The 27,736-nt window shown below is 37.3% G+C and overlaps 1 protein-coding gene across 3 annotated transcripts; it reads right to left on the reverse strand.

Moving 5' to 3' along the window:
- Window positions 1–295: 295 nt before the first annotated feature.
- Window positions 296–21,647, reverse strand: TRAK2 (trafficking kinesin protein 2). Of its 3 annotated transcripts, none has more exons than XM_050899701.1 (15): window positions 21,332–21,647; window positions 20,166–20,360; window positions 15,561–15,631; window positions 14,786–14,902; window positions 13,335–13,544; window positions 11,419–11,497; window positions 9,512–9,642; window positions 9,188–9,262; window positions 8,401–8,535; window positions 7,366–7,445; window positions 6,442–6,645; window positions 6,007–6,305; window positions 5,377–5,667; window positions 5,068–5,167; window positions 296–4,461 (listed from the first exon to the last, which is right to left on the reverse strand). In XM_050899701.1, the coding sequence occupies exons 1-15, from the start codon at window positions 21,366–21,368 to the stop codon at window positions 3,783–3,785; spliced, it is 2,703 nt and encodes a 900-aa protein (XP_050755658.1). In that variant the 5' UTR covers window positions 21,369–21,647; the 3' UTR covers window positions 296–3,782. The 3 variants fall into 3 exon arrangements, with proteins under 3 accessions (XP_050755658.1, XP_050755659.1, XP_050755657.1); XM_050899702.1 differs by having other exon boundaries at window positions 5,068–5,173; window positions 5,389–5,667; window positions 8,398–8,535; XM_050899700.1 differs by having other exon boundaries at window positions 8,398–8,535.
- Window positions 21,648–27,736: the final 6,089 nt, after the last annotated feature.

Genomic DNA, 27,736 nt, shown 5'->3' on the forward strand with positions numbered 1-27,736 from the left:
AGGCATTCTGTTCTAGATTTAAGCATTGCACGTTTACTGTGCAAAGTCAGACTGCAGCTTGTACTGCACATCTGCCACCTGGAACTGCTTAGGTATAAACACAACAGCAAACAGCCCAGCACAGCCTGATCAAGTTTTTAAATCCATTTCTCAGCTTTTACAGCCACCAACTCACTAAGCTCGTGTACAGTGTACCAATCATTAAATTTTAGGCAAAAAAGGCCTAATTTTAGGTTTATTGTAGAACATAGTATAGAAGATGACATCGAGAACAAACCACACAAGATGACCAATATACTGAAAAATGGCATGTTATACATGTTTATTATCAAATTTACATTCCACTATGAAACAACAGTAAGTGCAAAAAGCAGATGAAAAAAATACCACGAAGTTCCCAGACCGTTCAAACATTGTGTGTAATCCCCTCGTGTAACAGCCAAATGAGGCCCAAACCCAATATTCTCCTTCCCTCTCTGCTGCTGTTTGACTCCAGTACACTTAACTTTGACCACAGTTATTTTGAGCATGCAGGCATCACTGAGTTTATCAAAAACAGTGGAACTAGAAAGCTATAAATTTGTGCTTGGTTTAAGCAAATCTGAATAAAGGTAAATACTACAAGAATTTCCTTCTGTCTCTTGAAACTTTCACAAGCATGGGTAAGTCCTTTCCTTCTAGCATCTGTTTTTGTCTCAAACCTGCAAGATAACAGAACCTCTCCAAAATGCAATTCTCCATTCCTTCTAGTTCTACCTCCCACTCAACGAAATCACACTTGTGCAGGATCAAAAGATCTTGTGCATGATCTCAGCTATCTTAGTCATGCAAGTTTGTCTCCTCTCTTACGGGAGGCAACAGAAGCCAAATCAGTTCCTAGAATGATGGCAGCTTTTAATACGTTCTCCGAAACACGCATGTTATTCAAAAAAGTTTATCTTCTAGGGTTTGGCACAAAACAGTCAACTTGGAAGTACTGCCAGTTTTCCCTGTTGCTGCAAGCTAGGCATATATATAGAAAATGCATGTGACCATCCAAAGGTATAAATGCATGACAGAATTTCAGCAACACTGCACCACAGCATCAACCAACCAGATAAGCACACAAACACAATGGTATACAGATTCTTCCATTTCCTTCTTGCCTTGTGTAAAGTATCTGATGATACATCATCCTACAGAAAACAAACAAACAAAAAAACCTCTCGACATATCCATAGTATTGTTTGAACTGAACCAGTTTATATTGTTGGGCTATGGAATATGGAAGCGTCCCAAAGAGAAACATGCATTTAATTAATGTGCTTTTAGATTAATTTTAACTGAAACCTGGTCTGCCAAAGGAATTCTGATTTAGCTGATTTGCTGCTTCTGCTGATAACACGCAGAATGATCCAATGGCTGGAGTTATCTAATGAAGCTAGTTAGAAACACAGTGTAATACCCTCAAAAATTTATCTGTAACTTACATGTATTCCTATAATAAACACACAGAAAACGGACATACTTTTGACACACTATACACTTCTCTGTTGATACTAAACAGTCTAATCTTTTGTTAACTCACTCCTGTTGTTTCCCTAGAAGTTACAAATACACAGCAGACATACCCATCTTAGTTCACTGGAGAGCAAAATTGCCTCCCCCTACTCCTTTCACTCTTACGTTATTCAGCTCGGCAAGACGCCGTGCACAGCTAGGTACATACAAACATAAATACTTACATGAAGAAATTAAATATTTTTCATTTTAAAAAAACCCGTATATAGTATTTTAAATAAAATTCACCTTTTATAAGATTTTGCTTAGACAGCAAAAGGCAACTCCAGGAGTTCCTGAATATTTCTGTGCGCTGCTGACAGACAAGTTTCTGCTAAGAATCCCTGTGCAAGTTTGAAGTGGTTACTCCTTTTCCTTTTACAAAAAAAGACTGTTATATCGAAGAGTCATCACAAGATCTATAGAACTGTAAAAGCAGAAAGGCCACGTTACAATTTTCCTATAAACCACGTTAAGAAGCTTTCTTTTCCTGCCCTACTCCACTCAACCCTGCAGCAACAAGGGTGCTAATTTTGGTGGATGTGCCTTAGGGCAAATGCAAATCAGTGTTAACTATACTGATACTTCATACCATGCACCCAGACAGGTACCAGCTATGTCCCACGTACACTGTAACAAGCAAGGTAAACTTTGACTCTGTTATCTAACTGTATGGAAACTAAACTTTAAAATAATTTTAAAGTGTACAGAAACTATACTTAAAAATAATTTCAAAATGTTGATAGGTACAGTGAAAAATTACATAAAGATTAAGAACCTGTTTCCATTCAGGTCACTAGCGAAGACCCATTCCTCTGAGGAATTTTGGGCAAACTGTTTTTCTTCTTTAAGTTACACTAAATCTACTGTAGATTATTCAGTTATGACTAGAACCTTGGACAGGAAGGAAACAAAAAAGCAGCATGGGCAGTAATATTTTGCTGATTACCTCTCAGACATCAGATTTCTAAAACGGACTTCTCTTTTGAGGTGGAAAGTCTGCCTCAGCTTTGTTCAGAATCAGGTTCAGAAAACCTCCATCATCAAAACACAGGATTTCAATGTAGACAAAATTGATTTATGTTCATTAAAATGCTGCAAAGAACACAAGCTTTCGTCTTCCTGTTTCTAAATATAGACTGGTAAATTTTGCTCTTAATGAAATCTCTTAAACAAAATCCTGCCTAAAATCAGAAATAAGTGGATGAAAGGCATGATGTTTACTGCAGAACTCTGAAATATACATAATCTCTACCTGTCAAGAGAAGAGTCAGGTTACTGAATTTCCGACACTGGTCTTGAAGTAAATGCTCTCCGCTTATGTCAAATAAAACGAAACCCTGAATCAAGCACCTAGGTTTTATTTGCTTTTGCAACACTGAAATGTGCCTGAGATTTTTGTGTGTGTGTGCAAAAATACCCTCAATTAAAAAGATGCACAGCACACTTTGGAAAGATTTCTTAGCTTGAAGTTGTCACCCTAATACATACTTTCCTGCTTCTTTATTCTTATTCATTGCACCTTCCTCTGTGTGCTTCAGAAGCTCGGGAAAGAAACTAACTTCTGTTAATACCTCGCTAGCACAATCGCACTCTTTCAAAATATAAATCCTGACCACTAGTTTCTGTGTTCATAAATAGAAGTATTGTTTTCTTACATAGAGCTAAAGGTTCTCTCCCCTGCTTCTCAAAGTGGGGAGGAGTTCAAAAGAGTACAGTTTCTGAAATGGAAAATAGAATAATAAAAAAAAAAAAAATCCAAGTTTTCATAGTTGTTTGCTACAGAGAGGAACTTGGACCAATAATGCTGGTCAGACTGACTGTTATTATAATATTATATTTAAATGATACAGCCTGACTGCTAACAGCTAGTAAAATACTATGGTCATATGGTGGAAAAAAAGAGAACAGCACCTGCAAGACAATTCTACACATACCGTTTAAAAGGTTAAAATACTGAGAATGGCTACAATGGTCTTTTATTTTTGCCTAAGTTAAGACAGATGCTGAAGGGGGTCTCAAAACTAAACTTTGGTTTCTTCTTTCTTATCTTCCATAAAAGCCTTCTTCCTCAAACCCAAGCAATATTCTTTTTCTCGATCCCAACGCTTCTCTCTCCCACATCTTTTAACATGCACGTGCTTTCTCCAACTCTTCTGTAACACATCTAACGATGCCTGTACTGGATGTTTACCCCTCATGTATTATTTACTATGCTAGAAGTCAATCATTTTCCAGACCAGTCAGTCCTCCTTTAGGATATCCATTTTTGATGACTGTGTGCAAACTGGAGCTCCCAATGCTCCAATCATGGCTGGAAGACTCTGGTTTCTTCTCAGTCCTGCCATTAAGTTGCTACCTGCATTTAAAAACACAGCTGAGTCCTGCCTCCGCAAGCTAACCTCTGGCCGCTGATTCCTCCTGTGGTCCTGTGTCTCAGGGGGCTCGATCACCCTGGCAATACCCAGCCTCTTCAGTCTGTCCACTAGGTTCATCTTCAGCTGGCCTACGTCTGGAGCGTTACGGGAGGGCTTTAGGCCATACACTTCTTGCAAGAATGTTTCTGCTGGTCGAGAAGCCAGGAAATTTTCTGAGTGATGCACTCGAGGCTCAAACAGTGGAGGGGAAGGACAAGGTGAACGTGAGGGAGAATTTGGTGGAGTAGAAGGAATGAGGAGAGTTCGAGGGGGCTGTAGCAAAGGCAGTTTTTCTAATACAGGTCTGTCGTAAACCTTGGCAGAGATGCCTCGTTCTTGCAAAAGTTTAGCCAGACTGCTCATGCTGCTGAAAGTAGTAGTTGAATCTCTTCTGTTGGTGAGAAATTCTCCAATACTACGCCTGTAAGAAATGGCTGGAGTGCTCACTACTGGGTTTCCGATACTGCTGCCAGTATTTCCAAGTGAAAATGGGGCACCCATAGAGCTGAAATAAAATAAAAATGAAACAGAGAAGATGCACACATTAGACATCTTTATACCTGCTCTGCTCTGTATTTGCCTTTTAGTATACAGAAGGCTCGAGAAAAAGCAAACCATTGTTATTAGCTGTGATAGTTTCAGCTTTAGTAGGTTCAGAATTATTGTTCTCCAAAATATTTAGAAGATACTAGGTTGACAGAGGTTTTAGTGTAAGTACCAATGAATTTACCTTCTGTGGTCACCTATACTGTATTACATAGAATATCGACATAGATGTCCAGTAATAACTTAGTTTAAAAAAATTATGACAGAATCAGAAAAAAAAATTATCACAGAATCAATTTTTTTTTTTTAACAATAGGTATGTGATACAAGGCATTTGCTATTTAAGAGTATAAATTTACTTCCTTTAAGTTACCATAACCTGTTTTAACTCTCACCCTAGAGAATTTCAAGTTTCCCCTTTGTAATTACAACTATTTGTATGAGTAACATCCTATGTGTTGCCTAGCTGCCCTGGTATTTTTTAAAACTGGTCCATATATCAGAAGCCAGAAAGCAACTGTTTAATCCTATGCAGCAACATTTAGGATGTCACTAGTCATCATACCTGGGAGTAACTTGAGTGACATCAGATGGGTGAAGGATCCTACAGGTAGTAAAGGTAAACGTGGAATTTGTGGAAGACAGACACTTCCCTGGATTTGAGGCTGCAATGTGGAGAATTTACATCCATTGAGGGTAAAAATAAAGACAGGTAAGAACTAATCAAAGCAAAGTTTAAAATAATGTTATTATCACTGTTAATTTTTTTATTTAAGTAAAGAACAAAGACAGAAAGACAGCGTTGTCACAAGGTCAAATACTTTCCATTGAGAAAAAGACACTGCAAAATAAAAAAAGAGGAAAAAACACTAACCATGCTTCTTACCGGTGAGTGGTACAGCTGCTGAAGTAACAGGTGGCAGGAAAATCCCTGCCACTGGCTTTGCCACTGTACATTTCTTTTCCTCCGGGAAGGACTGTTGCACTTGAAATGTTATACCTCCTTCACCTTCTTCCTCAACATCCTCCTCCAAGTCAGAGATGTGGTACACAGTGTCATCAGACAGAGGGGTAAAACCTTTTGTAACAACACCTGGCCTTGGGTCAAGAATGGTGCCCAGGTTGGGTCGAGCAAGCTGCTGCCAGTGAAAAAGGGTCTGAGATCCTGGTGTGACAAAAGAGAAGAGTCTCAGAGAGCCACTACCTACTATTGTATTGAGTTACAAGAATGCATGATCAAAACAACTCCAGCCAACTGATGCCAACACTGTGATACACAGGGCGCACCTGGATGGCAATGCCAAGAAAAAGCCTCACACTTAGCACCGTATAAGAAAGCCAAGTAGAAAGTGATACTGATGAGCTAGTTGGCACGTAGCCTACCAAATACTACTACTTCCACTTACTGCATATCATACCTAGCTATACGCACACCAACGATTTAGCTGGCAAATTAATGTAAAATCCTTTTCTGCTGATGAGAGAAGGAAGATCATCCTCTTACCTTCAATGGGTTTGACAATTTGCAATTTTTCTGGTAGGAGGACACGGAGATTACTAGAGCTGGCAGAGAGATCAGCAAATTCTGAGTTTGTACCCAGGGAAAAACAGCTTCCTGTCGGTGTACTACAGCCATTAGCCCCTTCTTTCTGCTCAGCCAGCAAATGCATTTTTCGCTCCCATTCCTCCTCAAAGAACTGTTTCTCACTCAGGTAGTTCTGACGACGGAGGGAGAGCCTGTGCAGAGCTGTGACTAAGTCATTGTCTCCACGGGTTCCCGGCTGGCCAGGATTATGAGTGTCTCTGTGAGAAACGCCAAATAATAACAGATATTAAGACCATTAAATGAACTACTTCTCTCTTACACAGCAGAGGTCCAGTCTGGATTTAGTTTTGAATCAGTTAGTTTAGAAAGAAGATAACAGGCTGTGTTTCCTACTTCAAATTCTTCTCAGAGCTGCTCCTCTGGGTCATCCGTGTGTGGCTCTCCAAATGCTGTATGCCAGACTGGAAGGGCTTTGCTGTCATAACAACACTTGACCGATTAGATCCAGGGATTGGCAATGGGGCAGGAAAAGAAGAGAGGTGGCCACGAGTGACATTAGCAATCTTGACAGTGTCAAATACTCGTTTCTGTTGACCCCTGCAGAAAAGACAAGCAAACAAATGTGGTTTTCAGAAGCATTTTGAAAAAGATATAATAAAGAAAAAGCTCTGAACAACAGACTTTCAAAAGTCTGCAGAGACCTGACTAAAAAGATTTAAGCCCAGAAAAACAGGATTGCCTAACACACTCATGTTTTCAGGAGTACTACTCTATTAAATATCAGAATTACCACTTACTTCGACCTGAAAGACCTGAACCTCTATTGATAACCACTTCAGAACATTTAGGAGCATGTATTTTATTTATTTAATTTATATATGCTTCTGAAAGCATATATTTAATTTACTACTTCTTGCTCAGAATTAAGAGGTCCAGGAACAGGTCTTCAGGGCTTTGGAAACTGCTATCAGTCTTTCAGCTATAATTTTATTTGACTGAGAATTTTTCTATAAGCATTAAAAGGGGTAAAACTAGTGCTGTTCATCAGAGAATTTGCATCAAAAATCTCACAAATTAAAGAATGAAATAACATCCTTTTAGCAAATTCCCAACTTCCTCATAGGATCAAATAAGAATAGTAGGTTTCAAAGTTGAAAAGATTACCAAATACTACAAAGATTCTTTTATTAAGTTATGTAGAAAAATTATTGTAGAGGAAACATTCGCATTTACAGATTTCCAGAAATCAGTTTCACCTTACTTAATACAAGCATATTGAAAAATATCAAAATAGCACATAGAGATCTGAAAACATACTTTTGCTTGGAGAGACCAGATCCATCACCCTGACTCAATTCCTTCCGCATTGTCCCTTCAATTTCTGCTGCAAGGGAATCCTAGAGAAAAATGGAAACCAAAAAAGCTGACAAATTAGATTCAAGTCTTCCTCCTAACAATTTTAGCAGAAAACATCTCTTAAAAAATACTCAAAAAATCTCCATTTGTTTCTCCAGTATCAGTATGTTTCGGACAAACCCGTTGGTCTGTGAAGGAAGGGCATAGGGGGGGAAGTTTTCCACCATAACTACACCTAAGTATAACCAGTATGGGTTCAGTTTTCATTAGCAACATCTGCTTTTTCTTGGTACTCTTTATGTTGGTTTCTTAGGTTAAGCTACAATTTTAAGAGCACTTTTTACAAGGCCAAACACGTACATGAGGGGTTCTGTACATGCAGAACAACCAACCAAAACCTGACAAATTCCCAGCACAGCCCAGAAATTTTTGAGAGTACAGTAATCAGAACATACCTGACACTAATAAGAAGAGGAAAATAAATGCCTTTAACCCTTTTCCATTGGTTTAGTCATCTCTGGCAATTAGTCTAAGGTCATGCATTTCTGATGATGCTTAAACTTTAATCTCACAGGGACATAAAATTACATCATAAACTACATAAAGGAAAAACAATATCCTCTGAACTCTTGAAAAGATGCTTTGTTTCTTAAAGAAGCACCGTCAAGTTATAAAATTCACATCAACATTGAAAAATATACTAGCCCAACTGAGCACTAGCTGTAGAACATGCCAATTCCCTTATTTAACAGAAAAGGCATATAAAAAGGAAAAATAACTTTAATATTACAACGTGTCAAGAGAATGGTTAGTTTCCTAATACATAAAATTCTCAAAAAGTGTACACATTAAAGAATTGAAAAACCATTAGATCAGCTCCTTTGCCTACTACAAAATAGTTCCTGCTGCAGCTCCTGTAATGGCTGTTTAATTCATATAGTTGTATGCTACTACAGGCCAGTAGGTGTATGCCATGCTAGCGGTATTTATTACCACAGGAAATGCTCCACATGACTGGGGGTGGCAGAGACAAGCAACAGAGCTGGCTCTGCCACGCAGCAACTTCACTTCTTCTTGTGATTCGTGCAACATCCCTAGACACTCTGCATTCCGATCTTGCAACTCATGTAGCTGAAAGAGAAAAGAGGCCATCATGTGATACCAGTAAGCTTCAAAGAAAAGACAGAATGAAACTGAATTAACTCCTGCAGAAACCTGTATCAACTGATTCAACACTGTAATGTTTTTCCAACTGCATGGCACGTGCCAACATCTGGAACGGACAATGATCAGCATGCACCCGCGCTGATTTTAGTGGTGAAGCATGAAGTCCAAATTAAGACTCGACAGAGAAAAAGTATGATAAAATCCAAAGGAAAATACATCGAAAAACGCTGCAAGTACAGTAACTGCTGATGCAAAAGAAGCAAAAAAGAGAACTTCCTTAAAATCTAATGAGCTATAGTATTGCTGATATAAGCAGTAATCCAGTAATTCACACTAAAACATTCTTTTTCTTGTAACTACTAAGAATAGTAAGACCTCCCTGTTTAGAACACCTTCCTTGCCTTTCATACTCCTGTGAAACACAAAAATATTTGTGTAGACTTAAATAAAAATAATTATTCTTTTCCTCCAATCATATGACTCCAACCACAATGAAAAATGAAAAGCCCTACATAATAAAAAAAAATCAATAATTTGCATTCTCTCTTAGTTTTCTTTCTCTTGTATTCTGTTCCAAGCATTTATCTAAATGTACATATATAGAAGCCTTAAGTACCTCTGCTGTCAGTTGTCGCTGAGCATCTTTGGACGCTTGTAAGTGAAGTTTCAGCTCCTCCTTTTCAATCACATGCTGAAAGCACAAAAAGGTGCTCATCATTTTCTCAGCCAATTTCCCTGAGAGAGTTGATTCTCTGCCATACTTTCCTGAAACAGCCACTCTCTTGCAGTGTAACCCCCTGGCTTGCAAGTCAATTTTTACCTGCTGTAAGCACTGGTGTGCACACGTGTACACACACACACACACACACACACACACACACACGCGCACGCACGCACGCACGCACGCACGCACGCACACTCTTCATCAGCATTCCCTTACTTCTTTCAGTTTATGTTGAAGATCAACAATCTGAGACAAGAGGGATGAGATCTCTTCCTGGTAGCGAACCAACTCCTCACTCTTCTCTGACAACTCCTCTGTTATTCTGGAAATTTGAGCATTTGTTTGCCCTACAAAACATAAAAGGAACTCAGTAGAGAGCTTCCCAACACATGACAAAAACCCAACCCAACTCAACCCCAAAACCCAGAAAAGATCAGTGAAAGTCAACAACAATCTGCAAAATGACCAATAGTCTTAGGAAATCAATTCATAGTACATAAGAATAGATGCCTTAGAACATCCGTAAGGAAAAGATAAACAGTGGAGAGGAGAAGGAGAGAGTTAACTTCAAATGCAGGTGTAATACATTAAGAGCTAAGTATGCAGAACATGAAATACATATCACAGGTGTGTGAAATGACCATAATAAAATCCAAGGCAAGCTGCTATAAATGATTTCAAATTACATACTGGCTCATGACCAAGGCCAGACTCGAAATATGCTGAAGAAGTCAGGCTCTGAATTGATCTTGTTATTAACTACCATTCTCTGTAAGCAAAGGCATTTTGTCAGACCTTGTCAAGTGTGACATGCACCTATTCAGCTCTTGATTCTGGTTAATATCTATTCCCCAAAGACCCACTGCATACAATTTCCACTTTCTTTTTTTCTTTGAGCACACACTTCATCAAGTGAGATCACAAAGCAACTCAAAAAGCTGAAATATTTTTATGCAGTTAATATTGCTTGTATACTTGCCCTGGAAGCATAGCAAAGTCATAATAAAGTCTGATCAATCTTGCATAAAGGTCACACTACAAATTTAGTGGTTATTGTACCTCACAGATTTACTGCAGAACAAGGTCCTGCCCATGGGCCTGTGGACATTTAAGCTCACAGTCAGATACCTTTTTCCTGAAGACACAAATTTTAAAGCTGTAGACTAGACATCCTTTGGGAGAAGATTCTCTCTGTGAGTCTGAATTACCTAGCATGCCTATATGTGCTACAGAATTGGACAAAACAGAACTCACAGTCACTCTCATTGAAGGAAAATAGGAGAGTTTATATGAAATAACTTTTACTTGCAAAGGATATATATTTTCTCAGAGGGAACGGAGTAAATTAACAACCAACCATGTATCAATTCATAGTATTTTATGGTCATCTGGAATAAGAAAAATCAAGCAGCAACCCAGTCTTCTTTATGGCGGTTGTATAGGAAAAAAAAAAAATCTTAAAATATAAGCTTAAGGTTATTATGCACAAAGGAAGTAGCACACATCAAATGACTACAGATAAAAAATTGTACCACCGGGTTACAGAATCACCACACAAAAAAAAGGATCGTTCCTTATTGTTTCAGAATACTTACATGCATTTGTATAAGAGTAGGTGCAACTCTGCAAGTAAGTAGCCCCCAAAGGAAATATGGACAACTGTTCCAGACAAATTAAAACACTTGCCAATCTAAATGCTTTGGTTTATGATATATATTTTTAAAATAAACTAATGTGTTCATAAATATATAGTAATTGAGAATGAGCATTTAAGAGTCTATGCACTGATACATTTCAATGTCATGTGTGCTGAATACTCTATACAAGAAATTTATTTTGTTGATTTTCCAGTGTCAGTAGGCTGCCGTTTAGGAGGCTTATGAACATTGGATTTTGTGTTCATTTTTGCTCTCTAAACACAGTACACATACCTGAAGTTGAATGCCAGCGTGAAACTTGACGAAATACAGGAAACCATTTTGCACTTGGGTAAAGAGCAAGACTTGAATAATTGGCATAAATTACTGAAGCTCATTTTTGGATTCAGGGATAATGAAGAAGGTGTAGGCACTAGGTATTTCAAATACCATTTTGCCATTGCAGGATACAGCCTCGATACTCACGGAGCTCTTTGACACAGTCATTGACCAGCTGCTGTTCCTTCTCTTCATATGTAATGGTTTCTGTCTTCAGATGGCAAGCCTTCAAGGAAATTATTGGTATTCCAATTTCAGTTTATCTATACATATATTAATGTTATAAATTTTTATTTCTGAAATTCTTGCAACTGAAGAGTCTCCTCTCTATTTATCTTTCTACTTTCTATGCATCTGGCCATACTTCCTAACCATTTTTTCCACCATAACCTGTTTCCCTGAATTGTATAGGTCTTTTGAGTGAAAGACACACAGACACATGAACAAAACCTGATCTCTCTCATGCCTCTAATAAAAAATTGTTGCAATAATATATGATTTGGTAGGGAAAGCAAACCAACACAGTAAATCAGAAGTAAGCAACTAAATTTGCTTCAAAACTACTTAAGGCAAAGAAATCTTGAAAACTGAATGATGTTAGCCAAATTTTTATGGCACTGAAAAGCTCTCAGTAGAACAGCTTTTCTCCATATTCTCCAACTAATCTGTTTAGACGGTAAATTTTCTGGGCCAGAGACTGAGTATCACAACAGGTCTAAACAACATCAAGCATACTAGATTCCCACTTCTGTTTTGATGGTGAGGATGATAATGTTAAACTTTGCACACATAAGTCTTCTATATTCAGGACTGTTTGCCAGTAAGTGACTCACCATAAAACTTAGTAAATGGGTTTAAAGGTTATCCAAGTAAGTAGCAGTACAGCTACACAAGTGCAGACAAACACACTTCTTTACATAATGCTGTCAAATGAAAATAAAAAACAAATATAGGCTCAATATGATTGAGGCTATTTCAAGTCAGTGAAGGTTATATTATATCACAGAATGATAGCAGTCTCTTTTCAACTCCATTTTTTCACACTAAGGTAGACTAAATTAATCCCTGGTCTGTAAAGTTCTGTAATCATATACAGGGTTAGGAGCATAATAAAAGCAGTCTGATCTTCTCCTCCAGCACTACTAAACTATCCATTTGGTCTTAGGGAGTTTTAGGAAGGATATGCATCTCAGGCTGAATATTTTGGAGACAACAAGAGGAAAAGTGTATTTTGTTCACATTAAAGAAATCTAGTCTCTGTTGTACTGTTGTAACAAGCTTACATGGGAAAGGCTCACATAAAAAAACCAAAACAAGAAAACCACACCAAATAAACAAAAACCCCCACCTTTCTTACAAACAATACCCCCTTTTTCTTAAAAACAACAAACCCCCCCACTTTTAACCAATTTCCTGTTTTACAAGGTCCATTCTCCACCTCCGAAGAAGAGACACTGCATCTGTGATTCTGATTCTCGTAACCTTTGCTGTTGGTTCCATGACTTTTATAGCCGTTTATTTTGTCTGGCCATTTTCTCTCTATCCTTGTAATGGCACAGTGCCTGTATTCATATTTTATGCATAAGAGCGACCAATTAAAATACAGAGACTAATCACATAGTCAAAACTAAGTGTGTCTTTAAAAGAATTTGCATAGAAGCTTATTAACCCTTAATATTGAATATAGGCTGACAAAAATGTAATGTCAGCACAACTGAATTCCCAAAATACTACTACTAATCACAGTTAGATTTAAATCAAAACAGGTCGCACAAACTTGAGGGCCTGATGGGTCCAAGTACTTCTGCCGGGTGCTTAAAAATGTTCCCATATTCTTTCACATACCATAAAGGCAAGGACTACTAGAGGACTCTGGAGATAATGAGGAGTAGTGAAGGAAACAGAAGGATGTGGGGGGTGGAGGGAAAGTGTTTGGGTATGATTTGAATACAGCAATACAAAATAGTCATATGCTTCAAGAGAAACCCAAATGCTGGATTTTTTAACCATCCTGATTTATTTCATATCCAGCATATGTGGTATACCCTGTAAGTCAGATATACCTTCGATCGGAGAGCAAGGTTCTCCTCTTCCAGCTCCCTGAGTTTATCTTGCAAGACATCCAGCTGCAACAGATCATGTGATACATTGAAAGACTCATTGAAACGAAGTGGTGTGGAACAGCTGGAATCTGTTTCACTCTCCTCAGAAGCAATCGAAACAATACGAAGCAGGTCATCTTTCTTTGACAGTTCATGCTGCAGCTGGTTAACCTATGACAAAAGAAGACCACCATCTTGTGAATTATACTTTAGCTATACAATATTACAGTGTATTACTTATGCAGCCTCTTCGAACATCATTGCTCCAGTCTAAAATGAGATTAAAAAATAGCTCACAGGTCACGATCGGTTTATATTTGCACATCAGATTCAGGCTCTATCTATTTTATAGAAAGTTCAGAAAAATCATAATTTTAACACTGTAAGGGATACTGAAAATTCAAGATAACATAAGAATGGACTACTTTTTTAATCGTTTGCTTCAAAATAATTTTCCAGCTGCTTTGATACATGTTTATATTTTAACATGCTAACTATCATTTTGATTATGACCATTTTTCTGAACTGTAACTTCCTAGAGAAAAGGACTGATAGACATCTACTCATATGTGTAGACTGGTCCCCCCTAGTCTATACATTAAATGAACTGCAGGACAAATAAAAACAACAAAAGAGACAGATCTCATTCAGATAAATTCTGTTTTGCATATCTACATTTTTATATGAATACATAAGTTTATGCTGTCCTACAGTTAATTACAAGTATGTATTTATTACCAGCATACTGTTTTATACAAGCAGCTGAATCCATTTCCCTGTAACTTAGACTACATCAGTTGACCTTAGGGTTAAAAAACTTCAGATACTTCATAGGTTGTCAACTATTTAATTCTTTTTTAAGAAAGAACAACAAAGAAAAGATTAGATCAAGAATCTGTGCTTAAAGGAATAGATGGAGATCTTGAGCAGAATTCAGTTTTCATTACATTTGGTTTTGTGGGTTTTTTTTTTTTTTTTTTTTTAGTGTAAGCACCCCATTAAGCCAGCTCATTTTCTGGCTGTTTCCTCACCTGTGAAGTTGTTATATAGCAGGTCCTACCAGAAACTAGCTACTTATTTTGACTTAGATTATTAGATTCTTAGTTTAGTGGCAGGATATCAGACTGATGGTCAAAACAAACACTTTGAAAATGCAATCCTGCCGTAGATATATCATAAAAATACCTAACATTCTCATAACTTCTCAGTAAGTACAATATGCAGTCTTCACAGTCAATTCTTCGACAGAAAGCTGATGGAACTATGACAATTAGGAGAATGACTTCTAAGTATACTTCTGTAGTTTGAGAGCAGCAATCACCTGCTTTCATAATGAAAGAATATATTTATATTAATCCTCTTCTCATCATCATAAAAAGAAAAAAAAAAAAGGAAAAAAAAAGATCACTCACTCGATCTAGAGTTTGTCCTAACTGTTCTTCTAGTGCTTCATTCTGTTCCGTCAACAGATGGTTTCGCTTAAGGAGGGCTTGTCCAATCCGAGCTGCCAGTTCCAGATCCCGATCTTTCTGCTCACAAAATGAGAAAAAATGTATACTTTTGATCAGATAAGGTTTAAGTTCAGAGTAATTTTAGATTTTCCTAGCTATTGTGTAATGCATCACCACTCTGAGACCCCGTTTCACTCTCAAATGGATCAATGTTGTTAGAACAATGATTAAAGCTTCATCATTTGGATCCAGAACACACCTGTAACTCTGTTTCTTGATATAGCACATTCTCTTCCACAGTCATTTGCAGTAACAGGGGGAAGGGAAAGCACCAAACCTGGGGCCAGTTTTGGTTTTTGTGCTGAGTACTGGAGAGGTTATATGGGCTCTGTTGAATCATACAAAGCAGCCACATATACTTAGGCCTGTGGTCTTTCAAGTGACACTTTCTCTAGAACAGACTGCTTAACTTGAATAGTGATGAGAGGGTAGAAGCAAAGGAGCAACATGAAAGCGGAAGAAAGCTGTTTCTTACACCTCACTGGCTCCATGGGTGCCCATAGTTTTGCTAAATTTTGTTTCTGAGACAGTACAACCCAATGGGCAGCTTCTACCCACGTGTTTCATAAGCAGCTCCTGAAGACAACTGAACCAAAATTTCCAGTAGCTGAATAAAACCCTTCCTCAAATACATGTCCTCAAATATATTAACATAGCATTATAGAGACGAGCATACCTCAGCTAACAGATGTCTGACCATGTCAGCATCACTGTAGGTTTTCTGCTCCACATTGTCTGTGCCAAGAACTGAGAAGAGAAAAACATACTTACTGAAGTAGCTTAAGTACAAGAAGACTGCTGGGAAGGGAGAGAGCTAAAACTCAGAGGACGTTGTTTATATACACAAATACAGTACTTAGTTGATGCAAGTAGCAGAGGCTATGAAAATGCATCAACTTCAGAAATATGAAACAATACTCATTTGGGAGACTGATACAATGAGATATCGAACATTTACAGCTTTCAACAATATTAGCTAAAACTTGAGGTGCTCACACATCCTTCAAATTTAGAAAAAGGAGAAAAATCTCTTACGATCAACTTTTTGAATACAGCTAAGCTATTAAATCATCCAGGCTGCCGGGGAGAGAGGGAAGAGTGTATTGGAGCATATCCAAATATAGCTGAACAAACCTGCAGACTTTACCCTTGAAACAAAATTCCCAGTAGTGTGTGTGACAGCTATACACAGGAAGTATGGAGACCCCAGAGACTAGTCATGAAAACGTATTTATTAAGTGCCTGATCATCTTAGAAACAGTTAAAAAGAAATGCGATAACGTATGTCCGCAATTTAGATGTAGCAGTAAGTCCTACCTTACTGATTGAGTGACTTTGAAGTTTGAACAGTTCGTAAAAAACAAGTAAGATTTGAAAAACAGGAGTGAGTCAAGAATAAACAAAGCATGAAGAATTTGCAACAACTCTGAATAAAATACAGTGCTAAAACACAAAGCACTGGTCTACTCTAGTTCTTGTCCTGAGAAATAGAAGATGCTAGTGAAGAAGAAATCTTAATTACCTTCAGTAAATTTGTGAGATCCAGCCAAGGAGGAGGAAGGAAGTTCAATAAGAGCTAGAGTGACAGAAAATGAAGGATATGGGGGGAAAAAAGAACAAAGAGGACAAAGAATTAAAATGTAAGGAAATAGGTGATTTATTTGCATGCATCCACCACCACTAAATGCATGTATACATACTTTTTACACTATTAAAACTTCCAGAACTTTTAAAGAACCATTTAAATATGATTCCCTTCAGGAGCAGAATTATACATCTCACAGGTCATGGATGTTTGTGCTTGTCCAAGTTAAACAGCAATTTGCTATTTTTGCTTTATGGAATCAGGATCATGAAAGTAAAGAAGGCAGCAATATAAATTTAACAAATATAGAAGTATCTGCTTCAACTGAAGGTCTAAGTTAACCTGTTTTGAAACTAATTCCATCATCACTGCACTGCAAAATGAGATTACTATGGATTTGGTCTAAATCTATTTCTGACTATTTTCTTGGCTCTTCTAATCTGATTCATACTCTGAATACATAGTGGTATTGGTTCTCAGGTTTTTTTCTTTGTTTGTTCTTGTTGAGGACTGCACGCTCAGTTACGAGATAGTGAAGTGTACACTAACTTTATTTACCTATGTTATATAAGCTATGTATGTCATTTACATACATAACGTCCATAATTTACCTTTTAAAACATAACACTAAGGCTATGCTAGGAACAAAAACAAGTTGCATTTTAGTACAGAAAGAAATTTTCTTGCAGTCTTGAAAGACAGGAGAACAGAAAGAACAATATAGAAGAAAAAGGTTTACTGAACTGCTTCTCTTAGAGCTTAACAGAAAAATAAATCAAACTAACAAATCAAATGCTTCTTATCAAGTACATCAGTAGGCATAAAAATCCAACACATGCTCTTCAAGTATTCAGGAGCTTTGAACTTACACAGTGCCATTACTAATTGTATTTCTAAGCAGGGCAAAAATAGAAACTCTTCACAAAATTTAAAGTACCTATCTATCAGTAGCATAACATGCATTTGGGAGGTCAATTTTACTGTACTGCTTGGTTGCTGATACTGGTTGCCAAAAGGGGAATTCAAACTCATCTGACTTACTCGTATTTGGAAAATTCACTGCACATACATAAGTAAGTTTCAGCCATTACAGGCAGGATATTATAGCCAGCTCTCCTGTGGTAACTGTTCCCACCAGGTGATTTCAAGTTAAAAGTTTCTATCCAGTGCTAAGTCACCTTAATAAAGATTTACACTAATTACAGACAAGGTTACTCAGGTAGGTAGGTTCCTAAAATCAAAAGCAAATATATTTACTCTGATAAATGAAATCACAGAACAGCCAGCTTTGAAACTTAGCTCTATATAACTTTTGTTATTTTCTCACAGTACAGGATCAAAATTATACATAGTTTGTTATAATTCTCTCTTGTGAACACGCACATGTGCGATCTCTCCTCACTCACCTTGCCAAGTGAAAGCTGCAAGCAACTCTTCATTTTGCTTAATATTCTTGTTATGTTGTGCCATGTCCCTTTAGTCACACATACGAAGTAGTTCCAAAGACAGACGTTTTGTAATTCAGGGCTTCTTATGCTACCACAGTTGAAGCAGAAAATATTCTTCCACCTCACTGAAAACACTCCCAGTGGGAACTCAACTGGTCATTGGATAAACCTTCTAATAGGCAGCAGCAGCCATAAAAAGAGGAGGAGCTCAAGTGCAATAACTGTTGTGTTGTTTTGGTTGGTTTTTTTTTTTTCCTTGGATGTCAACTACAAATTTACTCAAACCATGAGTTTAGCATTCTCTTTAGGAAAAAGTTATAAAAATGTTTCCATACATATATAGGGAGGGGGAGATATACACATAAAACCCCCAAGTTACGCTTCAAGTGTATGATTGTCACATTTATTCCCAATTCCAGTCAACAGAAAGAAAGATACAAATTTCACCTAACAGGCTATTCAGCAATGATTATACCTAGATTTTGACTTATATCTGTATTTGTCTAGGACCTTCCCAGTATCTCCCTCTAAGTTACTAGGCTCAAAAAATCTAATATGATGACTACTACATTCAATCTCTTCGGACAATTTCTAGGAGAAACATAAACTGTATTTATCTTGAGTTTGTATGACTCAGCAGTTACAACAGTGTTCTTAAATGACAGAATTAGTTTAGTATGTTATGCCTAACAGTTATCTTTTAACTTAATGTCAATCATTGTTACAGCTCACTTTTGAGAGCATCAAGAAAACATCTATGGCAACTGTTCAAAAAACTCTCACAAGCAGTTTACTATTTTCACAGGACACTTTATATAGTTAAAAAAACTTCTCACTGGGTGAAAGAGGAAGACACCACTTTCTGTAGTACCTTGACAGTCAAATAACACGTGCCTGCCTTCATTAAAACATTGTTGATAAAACCCCTCCCTCTCACTGCAGTTTGGAAATGCAGGCTCACACTGACTGAAGGTCCTTCTCTCAGAGCTCTGTGCTTCGACACGCTGGAACTGCAGGTGTTGACCGGAGAGCTTCAGCAGAGCCACATTTCACGTAAAGTTCCCTCCAGCACTGACAGACTCCCATCCCACCTCTTTTTATTAAAACTTAGAGGCAAGTACACACCCCACTGACTACACAACTGCTTCCAGTGAACTACAAAAGTGTTCACTCACCTGAAAAATCATTTACGCTTGCAATATTATTATCAGAAACAGACCGAGCAATAAACATTTAAGTGGCTTTCCAAATACTTCCCACAGTTGAAAAGGGTTCCAAGCCTGCAAGTTCAACTGATAACAAGATTGCTTTAAATTGTCGACTACTGCATTCTTAGGAGGTAATATTTTACTTTTATTTAGTCATTTGCTATACACCCTGGCTAGAGGCTTAACGCACAAACAATAACAAAAAAACCCTTTCAAAGGCGGCGTGTACAAAGAAGAGGTAATCATTACACATTGTATATAAACATCAAGGTTGTATATAAACACCAAGTTCACTCTCCCAAGTGGTTTGCTCCAATAGTTACAGTACATGGAGGAAACAGGACTTCCCATTTCTCTAAAGTGATTACAATGCATTCTCCTCTTTTCACATGAAAACACTTGAAACTACAGGCAAGTAAGTGTTCAGTTCTTTTGGCAGCCTTCTATACATTTGATTTTTAATATATTAAAGGTTTCTTCATGTGATTGGAAGCTGTCCATTTTCTTCCTTATGATCTGCTAGGTTTAAGGATAAGTTACTTAGTATTTTCAAAACTGAAAGGCAGTGATCAACACTGATCTAGTACCCACCTATCTGGCGTTCACACCGTTTCCATCTCCAGAAGAAACCATTAACAGCAATTCAAAAACAACATTGACACAAAACATCAGGGCAAACGTCACCAAAAGAACCACAGCATCATTAACATTCCTGAAAACAGAGCCGCTGCATACTCCATACCTCTTGTACTACATCTAATCTAGCGCAATTCTAGGTTCCTGCCTCTTTTCACTATCACATGTTCCCACTCTTATTCCTATGTGATATCTAATGATCAGGCACTCATGGGATGTGCTAGGTCAGCCCTTAGAACTGCAGTACTGAACTACAAGCACTTCCCCTGAACTCAGCTTTTTCTTCCACCTGTCCAAAGTTTTCCAGATTTGAACACCTTATAATATTAATAATATTAATTTTATATTTACAGTTTTCTCTTCAATAAATGGAGGGGGGGAAGCCTAGGCCCAGATATACTCACTCATGTAACGGAAGGGCTCCTCATCATGAACTGGAGAAGTCATTTCAGGAAGATGGCCATGGCAGGCAGGGGACTGAATCCAGTCTTGATTTTCATACAGATACAAAGAGTCCACTCGTAACTTGTAATCTGGCAACTGCTCTTCTAGCATGCTCACCAACTCTACCTCAGGAAGGTCCTCACTGGAGCAGACATCTGAAAGTGAGTAAATGCCAGTAATAGTACATTACTATTAAATACAACATATATTTAATATTGCTACAGTAGTATACATTCTATATACTATAAAATACTTTATAAATCTTCAGTAGATTTGAAAAGAATTATTCTGTACTGGACAAACTACCAGAACACTTAATGAATCAACACTTGATTTACATTATAATATTTGTAAGTTTCTCATCCCCAACTGTCTCCACAACTTCCTCGAAAGCTGATCTAGCCGTGATTCCCTCCAACTTCTTGAATATGATGTATGTAATAAGTTTCAATTTCTATCTTTTCCTCTTCATTGAACTAAAGCACAGACCTACATTTTACCAGCTATTGATTTTGTAAGGTTTCATTGGCTTTAGCATAGTTATGCTTCCCTTTTCTGAAGGAAATTCACATTTTTCTTGTTCTTCTGTTTATCCTTTTGTTTGGTAATGAACATAGATGTAAATAATCTTAAAGTAACTACAAAAATCAACTGAATACTGCCTTGAAATCAGGGAACAAATATAAAATTCCATTATCATCCATAAGGAATCATGCTCTGAGAAACACGATACTCAAAATCCTGGAAAGGAAGTTTAGTTCTTTCTGTATCGCCCCCCCCCCCCCCAATCTCTTCACAAGTATTGCCAAAAAAAGAAATATTAATTCTAAGTTGCTAAAATCCTGCATATCAAAGGTATACGATGATTATCTTTCCAACATTTCCACTAAAGATGAAGACTATCTTCAATATCTTTCAATGGAAAAATTGACACTGAGAATTTTACAAACAACATTTTACAGTGGAAGCTGATTTTAGAAGCTAGTTAAGAGGACTCACCGTTTTTGTTCATTTCAATATCAGATAAGCAATACGAAGAATGTGAAACTTAAGGTCGTCTTCAGGTTGGTGTTCTGTAACATGTTAGCTACATTCAGGATTTTTAACAGTTAATTCTTCAACTTACCAGAGACGCTCTCCAAGCTCCTGTGATCAAAATTCATGAGTCCTTTCTTCACAGTTCACTTCTTTGGAAATAGCATTCTGTAGTCAGATTGTGCACCATCTCTTTATTGCTTTGGTAGAAAGATGGCTTTGGTTTAGAGACAGAGTAAGTGAGAGCCATCAAGCCACCGAGACACTAACAAATCTGGCATCAACTCACTTCTGTAGACTGGTTCATACTCCAGATCTATTGCCATCTTAGGACATGCTTATTTCATCTGAGCTACTACTGATCAGTACAAGTATCTATAGGATATTTCATGTAAGCTTCACAAGCTTCTCAGCTCAGCCATCATCTAGAAATAAAACAGAGAATGCCAAAGTTTAAGAGATGTCACTCTTTCCAACGAGACAGGTAAATTAATGTGACTTAGTCTCTTTCAGTCTGAATTTCCTCCCAGTACTATCACTTAACTGAAGAAAAAAAATAAATAAACATTTTAATCCCAGTTTACACATCACATGTAAAATATAGCATTAAAAATGTCTTTTCCCTGAAGATATAACATCTCACTTGCAGCATCAACTTTGTCAATTACCTATTTGTCTATACCATTCCTTTCCATATAATATTTAGTGTATGACACTTTCATTCACTGAAATGAGGCATTTCCCTTTTACTCTAAAGGACAGCAGCTCCAACTAAACAGAAATTGTCTTCAGGCTACTACATTTATTTAAAGCGATGGATTCTGAAGGCAGGATTTCAAACCCATCATTCTTAGCATTTTGGTTGTTAAAAAAAACTTTTATAGGACTGTTTGCTTTAATCTCTTCCCCTTTAGACTCATTTAAACCAGAAATGAAACTACCATGACTAATTGAGATAACCTATCAGAACAGTTTAATAAAGTAAAAATTCTGCTGTTCCCTTGCCAAGACTGATCAATCATCTTCCATGTAAAACACAAAAGTAGTCCTAGATGACAGAAAAATATAAAATGAAAGAGAACAAAAGTCCTCCTACATTCAGTAAACACAAAATTCTCTTGAAATCTTACATTAATTTCAAATTTGCTCTTAACAGTTTCCCTAAGATCCCCCATCACCAAACAATCACAGGTTTACCTCGCTGTCTGTAGCAACCTCTCATTTGACAAAATCAAAATGGACAGTGCAGGAGCTTTTTAAAGAAAGCCTAGAGCCTGCCAGTTCATCTGCTTGTAGACTTTGGCAGGAGATCAAAAAAGAACTTTCCTCCATTAAGGTCAGTTCATACTTGTGAGCAGTATCTTCTTGCTTTGTCGTTTATTTCTTTATACATGTCCTTTATTTACCAGTTTTAATTATTTTCCATTAGACACTTATTAAAAACAGTAAGACGGAGATTTCAGAAACATTTGCTATCTGAATGTATACCTGCTTCTAACACTAGTTTGTGATTTTATTCAAGAGGCTGTTTTTTAAATGGATTGCTGAAAAGCATTAATTACACCCACCCGCCCACCCCAAAACAACTCAATACAGCAGAAGACGACACTTAAGAAGACTGCTGTAGATCCACACAGCCAAGATTTTATCTTGTAATAAAAAGAGTCACTGTAGAGTGAGACAAGATTCAGCAGTATAGGCCAGTTTCTTCACAACTCTGAATCTTTTTCCTTTGAGTTTTAATAATGTAAAAATGAAAGCTACTTCCTCTCAAGGTTGGATTTAATCTCTCTTCTAAGTAGTGCAAAGCAGAAACACTATTTGTTGCGGGTCAATCTCAGTTCAGCCAAAGGGGGGGGGGGGGGGGGGGGGGGGGGGGGGGGGGGGGGGGGGAGAAAAACAAAAAAATCATTTGGCTCAAAGTTTTCTAGAGCATCAGGCCAACATCAAGCTATTGAATTGAAAGGGCAACCTCATTTGTGAAACCTTTGAGAAGTTTGCTAGATAAGCAAACACCATAAAAGTTAATGCTCACATTTCCAATGCTTCTCATAGCTTTCTTTTAGTGTGCCATTGGGCAACTTCTCTGGAACTGGAAATTCAACCAGCTAGCGCACTGTGCAGTACCACCCTGAAAGTGATTCCATGACCCTCTCATTCTGCAGCTATAAAATTATTTCCTAAGTTCAGATTCCTTCTGCAAGTTACAACTATAATTAAATACATTTGGATAAAACCCATAAAATTTACAACATGGCTTTAAAATACATGACCGTGCTATAAAAAGATGGTCTAGAAATTAAAACTGTTAAATCATGCAGAAAGACATGTCCAAAACAGAAGCCAGAAAACTTTCTCAGGTCTTGTTTTTAATCTTTATATATAAAGATTATTTCCACTGTCAATTTACTATATTAATTCCACACAGATGTACTTCTTACCAGTTTTGTCCCCCTACTCCCTCATATGCCAACTTCCCATTGATGTCTGAGTCTTTTACAAATAGGTTAACTGAACACGGAAAAACCAAGGAGAATTCAAATACTAGAGAATGGCCTATATGCAGGAGTGGTGCTCTCAGGAGGCTTTCTTCAAGGAAGGCTCAAGAGAAACGGAAATATCAGACAACATTTTCTATACATACATACATGTCTGAATCAATCTGTGTATTTCTGTGCTCTCTAAATTAAATTTTACTCCATGATGTGTGTTTCACATTTCAACTATCATGCAGCTTGAAACAATAAGCTAAAAACAGAGTACCTATAGCACACTTAAGAAAAAGACATCTTGTAGAAGTGAGAACTAGTCCTAGGCCTTTTGATTCTGCCCCACAGAATCCAAGTTGCTCTGAGGTTTGCTAGATCATCTGTGCATGGGAAATGGAAAAGAAACTCAAAAAGAAAGGCAATGCCAGAGCCCATTCATACCAAGAAGTATTTTTAAAAGCGTGGAGGGCTATCACTTATGACCCAAGCAACAGTCTTATTGTTCACCAATGTTATAACAAGACCTGACAAAACTCCCAGTGAAAACTGTACAAAAATTAAAGCATAACCAATAAAAAACCAAGAAGGGCTGGAAAAAGACGTTAAAAGCATTACGAGAAATACACATCAATTGTCTACTAAATGGTAAGATGTCATAGGGCATAGGTTAAAAAAAGAAAAACTAAAAGAATAGGAACCACATATTCCATTAAAACACTGATATTTCAACGCATGATTTGATCTTAGTAGCAAAGAGACAAAAATGAGTTCTCCTGACCACATGACAGGAGATTTTATTAATTTTTCCTTCAATGAGTCAGAAGTTCTCAGTCAAGATTAACTTGCAAAAGCAATATTGCGTAAAGCCTTAGAAAAGTTGAAACAGCTATAAAATACTAAAAATTATTGTCTTCTCTTTGTAACTACTGCTTTGAACAACTCAAGACAGATGCAAAAAGACAGTTGTGCCACCTTACTTCAGAATGTAATTCTGAAGACATTCTACCACTAGAGAACTCTAATTCAAATTTGAATTATCAGAAAGGTGAGATGACTTGCTTTTACAACTGGAAACCGTAGACATATGTATGCGTTAATTTCTTTGTGCATAAAAAGTTAAAAACATATCCAAAAATATCGGCATCTATTTTGACAACATCCAAACTCAAACATAAATATCCTGTTATTCCTGCTGTTTTCCATTTGTTGAGAGCAGTTGACTCCTCACAAGCACTTGGAAAGACTAAACTAGATCTGCTCCTCTGTACAATTACAGGATGAAAGATGTCAGGCCACAATTAACACAAACAAAATTTCAACTACAAAGAGGATTCTAACTTGATTAAGAAAGAAGGCAACATCCGTTTTCCAAAAGGAAGCCAACTGAATGAGTCAATTATTCTGGGATGCCAAATTTTACTGCTATGTTGTCCTGGTTTCGGCTGGGACAGAGTTAACTCTCTTCTTAGTAGCAGGTATAGGGCTGTGTTTTGGATTTAGTGTGAGAATACTGTTGATAACATGCTGATGTTTTAGTTGTTGCTAAGTAGCGCTTATCTTAAGCCAAGGACTTTTCAGTTTCCCATGCTCTGCCAGCAAGCAGGTGTGCAAGAAGCTGGGGGGGAGCACAGCTGGGGCAGCTGACCTGAACTAGCCAAAGGGGTATTCCATACCATGGAACGTCACGCCCAGTACATAAACAGGGGGGAGTTGGCCGGGAGGGGCGGATCGCGGCTCTGGCACCAGTCAGCAGGTGGTGAGCAATTGCATTGTGCATCACTGTTTCCTCCCCCCCCCCCCCGCTTTTTGTTATATTCCTTTTCATTACTATTATTAGTATTATTATATTTCATTATTATTATTATTGTTAATTTTATATTTTACTTTAGTTATTAAACTGTTCTTATCTCAACCCATGAGTTCTGCCTTCTTTCCCGATTCTCCTCCCCATCCCACCGGGAGCAGGGGGAGGGGGACAGGGAGTGAGGGAGCGGCTGTGTGGTGCTTGGCTGCTGACTGGAGTTAAACCACAACATATGTAAATATGCAATTAAGAAAAAAAAAAGTATCAAGTCATTAACACAGTACTTTTTTCATTAATAAAACTGGAATGGTGTCAAGCCAGCTAATAACAATAAACATATTTTGCATTTCAAGGTTAGTGAAATAGTTCTATTCTTATAGCAAACATGACCATGCTGAATTGCTGCCAAAACATTCCTGGGACTAGTGGTTAGAGGCAGAGGCCAAATCCTTCAACACTATATAGTATGAGATGAAGGACAAAGGACTATATACTGAAAAAAAAACCCAAAAAACCCCTATGTGAACGTGAACTTTGTCTATCACAATTAACACTCTCTGTGTGCCTAACACCTGTTATTTTCAGCCATTACTATCCCTACAGAAACCTACTTAGTGCTTGTGTTTCTCTCATGTAAGGAAAAAAAAAAATCCTTTAAAAGAGTATGCCAACACAATCCTAATAACAAGTGTAATAATGATAAGCAAACCTGCAACAGACCTTCAACCATAAATAGTATGGTATATGAAAGGAACTGTAAGAAAACAAAACAAAACCAACCCCCCCCTACATCTCCTGGACTGTTTTTATTTTGGGGTGGGGATAAGGGCTCAGAGGGGAAGCTGGAGAACACCTTTTCGAGGATGATGAATATCAAGGGGGTCAATGAAGCTGGCCACAACAATTCCCTCATCCTTTTTATCCAGAGTTATGCCAAGCCAGACTCACTTTTTCTCCTTGTCAGTCATTTGTAATAATCCGTATTCTCCATAAGTGGCAAAACTACCTGTTAAGTACATGTATATATGCTTTATGTATATGTATACATGTATACTCTTGAATACCACAGTTTGGTAGTAAGATTTTTTTTTTTTTAAGTCCTGCATGCTTGGAGGTTGTCTATATCACCCTTAGCACACAGTGTAAAAATAGCATATGCTTAACTGAAGTCTAACTTCATCTGAAACTATGAATGCTACCTACATGAAATACCCATATCAAGTTTTATAAATTCCTAATTCTTTTCCGTAAATGCACAATCATAACACTACTATGTGTATACATTATTTCCTGCAGGTTTTCTTCTGAAATAATGTATACATGCAGTAATGTTATGATCACAGGTGAACCAATCTCTTTTTTGAGAGAAAAAAAGAATTGTCATGAATCCACTATCTGTTGGTTAGAGAGTACAAAATGTGACACATGCTCTTGAGGCAAGTGCTGTGCTAATATTTCATTATAAAAATTGTTACAGGCTTCTTTTAAAATTGAAGCTTGTTCTCTATAAAGTATACTTGAAGTGAACTTAAATAACATTTAAGTCAACTGAAATCACTAATGCTTTCAGTTGATGCATAGCTGAATTCACCCAAGGAAGTGGTTTAAGTTTCTTAATATATACCCCAGCCAGTGCTCAGCATTTTAACAGTTTTGTATTTATTAGAATAAACCAGACTGATCTATATGACTCAGTCACCAGAGTATCACTGACAATCTAACTAGATAAGAGGAGCTGTCATCTCTTTTGTAACCATCTCTGTGAAAATGCTACTTTTATGTATTCTTGGAAAACTAATCAATGAATCAGTTTATCCTTCCTGAAAGACAGCCCTCCTACTGCACAATATTCATCCCAGCAAGCCCTCTATTAGAGGCAAACCACCATCAGCAAAGTCTGTCATTTTCGGACACTCTACTCTTTAAGTCATATTTTCAGATACTCATAACAGAAATTTGGTAAACTGATACAGCTCTAATAGATGACACCATCACTAGAGCGTTCACAAATTTCAGGTACTGGAAACTAATTTCTTTTCAATTTAGCTTCAGTGTTAGAAGTGTAATTAACAAGTATCTGAAAGCAAACCTAAAATTGACTATGTTACCTTGTAATGTTGTGTGAAAAGTTATTTACTAGTATATTAAGTATTTGCATCAGACTCTCACAATCAGGCAACAACAACTCTGAAACATAACCAAA

This window comes from Gymnogyps californianus, chromosome 7 (assembly GCF_018139145.2).
Source record: "Gymnogyps californianus isolate 813 chromosome 7, ASM1813914v2, whole genome shotgun sequence".
NCBI lineage: Eukaryota > Metazoa > Chordata > Aves > Accipitriformes > Cathartidae > Gymnogyps > Gymnogyps californianus.

What these genes read in the sequence shown, in the direction of transcription:
- TRAK2 (XM_050899700.1), bottom strand. Translation starts at nt 21,368, where the DNA reads ATGAATTTTGATCACAGGAGCTTGGAGAGCGTCTCTG. An exon ending in GAGCTTGGAGAGCGTCTCTG is followed by an intron (nt 20,361 to 21,331) that starts GTAAGTTGAAGA and finishes ACTCACTTTCAG; the next exon opens with ATGTCTGCTCCAGTGAGGAC. An exon ending in ACTCACCGGTAAGAAGCATG is followed by an intron (nt 5,168 to 5,376) that starts GTTAGTGTTTTT and finishes TCCACATTGCAG; the next exon opens with CCTCAAATCCAGGGAAGTGT.